The sequence below is a fragment of the Myotis brandtii genome, unplaced genomic scaffold, assembly GCF_000412655.1.
Source record: "Myotis brandtii unplaced genomic scaffold, ASM41265v1 scaffold369, whole genome shotgun sequence".
Classification (NCBI taxonomy): Eukaryota; Metazoa; Chordata; class Mammalia; order Chiroptera; family Vespertilionidae; genus Myotis; species Myotis brandtii.
Window position 1 is genome coordinate 537,961 of NW_005364180.1, and position 4,696 is coordinate 542,656.

Genomic DNA, 4,696 nt, shown 5'->3' on the forward strand with positions numbered 1-4,696 from the left:
GATTCCGGTCAAGGGCATGTACCTTGGTTGCGGGCACATCCCCAGTAGGAGGTGTGCAGGAGGCAGCTGATCGATGTTTCTCTCTCATCGATGTTTCTAATTCTCTATCCCTCTCCATCTCCCTCTCTGTAAAAAATCAATAAAATACATTAAAAAACAACAACAAAACAAACAAACAAAGATAAACTCTTTAGGAAAAGATTGAAAAGTTTGGGTAATTAACGCCCAAGTTTTATGCCCATGCTTTCGACTTCTATCCATGTCCTGACATTGAACAGAAGCAAGAACATCTTTAAAGTCAACCGAGCAATTGAAGACTCGAGGAAAAAGTCAAGAGGAGACACCATGTCCCGGAGAACTCCGGCAAGTCCCATGCTCCCGTGTTGCTTTGGTTTCCCGTCTCTTCTCTGCTCCAAATCCCCACGCAAGTGCCTTCTTTTCTCCCAGCAGCCCTTGAACTTTCACTTCCGTTTCGGCTTCTGCGAAGTCATGGCAGGCGATCGCTTTGGCAGTTTTTACACCAACCTTTCCGGTGACCGCTGGTCACCAAGCTCCTCCGCCTTCTCCATATCCCACTCGCCCACGGCCTGGCTCTCCCAGCCTGGTCTATGCTCTCTCCAAGGCCTGACTTCTCCATTTGTTTCTTTAAAAAATTGTTGAGTGATTGATGATTGATTGATTGATTTGAGAGAGAGAGAGAGAGAGAGAGAGAGAGACATGGACTCATTGTTCCACTTACTGATGCATTCGTTGGTTGAGTCTTGTACGTGCCCTGACTGGGGATCAAACTGGCAACCTTAGCGTCTCAGGACACGTCGCTCTAACCAACTGAGCTACCCAGCGGGGGAAGTGGAGGTTTTCTGTTTAGAGTGTTTTCTATGCAATTCTTTTTAAAAAATATATATTTTATTGATTTTTTACAGAGAGGAAGGGAGAGGGGATAGAGAGTTAGAAACATCGATGAGAGAGAAACATGGATTAGCTGCCTCCTGCACACTCCCTACTGGGGATGTGCCCACAACCAAGGTACATGCCCTTGACCGGAATCGAACCTGGGACCCTTCAGTCTGCAGGCCGATGCTCTATCCACTGAGCCACACCGGTCAGGGCTCTATGCAATTCTTGACGTTTATTCCACACGTGTAAGAGGACACGCACATGTGCATGTGCATGGGCCTCTGCTTCAGTCCTGGTCCGTGTGTGGGGAGATCTGCGCTCCGTGTTTTTGTAATGGCCCCACCTCTTTACCGTCCTGTGAGCTAAGTCCAGAGCTCGCCAATGTGTCTTCATTTTCAGAATTCAGCTCAGCATCGGGTTCACGTGGGCCAGGAGGGAGCAGCCACCCCACAGCTCTTCTTCCATCAGCAGCCCTGCACCCCCAGCCATCTTCACACCCCACCCCAAACGTTTCCTTCCTTACTCAACCCCTAAGAAGCCGTTTTAGACCTTTCTCCCCAAACCGTAACCCCTCTCAGCGTGTTAACGCTCCAGATAGCTGTTCATGCACTGTATGCGCATCTCTGTTGATAGGAAGAAAGAGCAAGATTTTGTTTTTGAGTGTTTGTCTCTTTGGGGGTGACCCTGCCCCCGTGGGAATGCATCTCATCCGTCTCACCAACATGTCCACTCTTGCTTCCTAAAGGAACTCGCCTTGCTGCCCAGCCTCAGCCCTGCTACAGAGCGCCCTGTGCTCCCAAGGCCACCTTCCCACGCTGCCCAAGGAGCAGCAGCCTGAGGAGCTGACTGCACCAGGTCCCCTGCAGACCTCACCGCCCCAACCCTGCTGTGTCCTGTGCCGCGCCAGCACGGCCGTGGGTGAACCTGAGAGGGGAGGTGAAGGATTAGAAAAGACAGACGAGAGAATAAAGCTGGGGCTGGGTGGGATGCTGCCCTCTGATTAGACAGCACCACCGCCTGCAAACGGAGTCTTTATTTTATAGCAGATTCCACGAGGCAGAGTAAGGGCTGATCAAGATGTTTACAACGTTCTCTCGGGGTTCGAATCCACTCAATTACACGCACCTGAACTCTATCAAGCGCACATCACTCAGCCTCCTGGGACCACAGGTTCGGACCATGAGGTCAAGCTTACAACCACAGCCTTCGGCTATAACTGTGCTGGGACCTGCACGTGGCTTTGCCACGAGAGGATCGTGCCCTCTCATTAGTCCGAGGCTTGAACCAGTCCAAACGCTGGAGCCGCTCTCCAGTGTCCCACAGGAAGGAGGCGCATGCCTTACCCTCTGTGTATGCTGGTCTCCGGGCGGAGGCAGCGTGCATGCCCTTATTCTCAGAGACCTCATGACAGCGATCCCTCAGCTGAGGCCGGCCTTGAGACTGACCTTGAGACTGGCCTTGAGGCCGGCGGAGCAGACACTGCTGTCTCTCAGCTGCTTGTCTGCCCCCAGGACTCCGGAAAGATGGTTCTGGGGGATCCCTCTTAGCAACTACAGATCAGCAGCCACCGCCGAATCCCAGCTCGGGCTCAGCTGGTCTCACCAGACAGTGGGGCATTGACAGTATACCCTCAACTCGCCAAAGCACCGTCTGCTCTGAGAACAGGCCATTTCACAGATGGGAGTCCCAAGGCCGGAGAGGTTCGGAATTGAAGCCGATCAGAGTGAGCGGTCAAGGCCTCTTCTCTTTGCAGCCTCCACTGCGGTGCCTGCACCTTCGGGAGCTGGGCCCCCTCGCCGCCCTGGCCTCCGCTGCCCCCTCGCAAAGTGCGGTCCCCACAGCACCCCTGGCCACAGGCGGCCTGTCCTGTCCGCGCCCAGGTAAGCGCAGGGATTGGGAGTGAACGTTCAGAAGTGTCTATAGCAGCGGTTCTCAACCTGTGGGTCGCGACCCCTTTGGGGGTCGAACGACCCTTTCACAGGGGTCGCCTAAGACCATCGGAAAACACATATAATTACATATTGTTTTTGTGATTCATCACTATGCTTTAATTATGTTCAATGTGTAACAATGAAAATACATCCTGCATATCAGATATTTACATTACGATTCATAACAGCAGCAAAATTAGTTATGAAGTAGCAACGAAAATAATTTTATGGTTGGGGGTCACCACAACATGAGGAACTGTATTAAAGGGTCGCAGCATGAGGAAGGTTGAGAACCACTGGTTTATAGCGATTCGATGGGGAGCTTTTGTGCCTGCTGCCTCTAATACTAACCGCTCCAGCCTCGGGCGCTGGCTTTCGTGCCTTTTTTGCTTCAGTTTTCTGATTCGTTTTCATTGTATTTTACAAAAGTATCGATCTGTGACGGGTTGGACTTTTTAAAGCCCGTCCTTTATCACTGATAGTTTGTGGAGGCCGCGTGCCCCCCCCCCGCCCCCCCACGCACAGCTTGGAAGGTCTGTGACCTCAGGACTAAAGAAAGAAAAATAACACGTGGCGGTTGTTTGGCTGATCTAACGGGTAGACGTGGACGGAGCTCAAAGGTCTGCAGCCCAGGCTGACGCAGCCTCAAGGTCGTGGAAGCCTGGCTCCTGGGGAGGGCGGGGTAGGGGGTCTCCCAGCCCCAGGGCGTGACTTCCTTCTGGAGAGGACCCCGCTGCTCAGCCCAGCAATGGGTTCACGAGGCAGGACACCCCACCGTCGGGTGTGAGGGCCCCTGCTCAGCCCCATCCTTTCCCCCCGCTCTCCCTTGGGTTTCTGCACACGTTTTCCGAGCACAGCCCGGGCCCCCCACCGGGGACTGCACTCTGAGAGTCAGCGCTCCCCTCAGCAGCCTGCGGGCTGGCGCTGGAGGGCGGGGTAGGAGTGGTTTGGGAGCGCAGAGGAGGCGACTTGAAAACTGAATCTTAAGGCCCAGGAGGCGTTGCAGGCAGACCAGGCGGGCAGGGCCTCTGGCCAGGAGATGAGCTCAAAGCCAGGAGGACTGAGGCCTGCACTCCCTCCTGGGAGCACCCCTGCCTTTCCCTCCCCCCTCTCCTTCCCCGACAGGCGTGCATCTCCTAAACTCCAAGGGTCCCCAGGAGGCTGCAACCAGGGGAGCGAGGGGCAGAGGCGGCTCGTCCCAGGCTCACCCCCTGCCTGTCCCCCAGTGAGCTGACAGCAGCCCCGCCCGGGCTCACCCCCTGCCTGTCCCCCAGTGAGCTGACAGCAGCCCCGCCCGGGCTCACCCCCTGCCTGTCCCCCAGTGAGCTGACAGCAGCCCCGCCCGGGCTCACCCCCTGCCTGTCCCCCAGTGAGCTGACAGCAGCCCCGCCCGGGCTCACCCCCTGCCTGTCCCCCAGTGAGCTGACAGCAGCCCCGCCCGGGCTCACCTGTCACCGTGACCTCTCTCCATGAGCTGACAGCAGCCCGCCCCGGCTCACCCCCTGCCTGTCTCCAAGTGAGCTCAATTACATGCACCTGAACTCTACCAAGCCCACATCACTCAGCCTCCTGGGACCACAGGTTCAGACCATCAGGTCAAGCTTGCAGCCACAGCCTTTGGCTACAACTGTGCCAGCGTGGGCTCATTCCCTGCCTGTCCCCAAGTGAGCTGACAGCAGCCCCGCCCGGGCTCACCCATTGCTTCTCCTGTGCTAAGCCCGTCCTTGTCCCGCTGCCCAGCTTTAATGAACATATTCTCAAAGTAACCATAAAGCCAGGAGGACTGAGCGTCAGGGCCAAGCTGGGGGACACGGAGCGCTGCCGTGTGGCTGCCATAGGATGGCCGAGGGGAGGGGGACGAGCAGGAA

The 4,696-nt window shown here is 55.8% G+C and overlaps 1 protein-coding gene across 1 annotated transcript in view; it reads left to right on the forward strand.

Annotated features, from left to right (window-relative positions):
• Positions 1-4,696, forward strand: part of LOC102261893 (fatty acid desaturase 2) — a 57,841-nt gene that overhangs the window by 510 nt on the left and 52,635 nt on the right. The window contains 2 exon segments of the mRNA XM_014544545.1: positions 1,663-1,811; positions 2,651-2,777. Coding sequence (XP_014400031.1) covers positions 1,663-1,811; positions 2,651-2,777 — 276 coding nt within the window.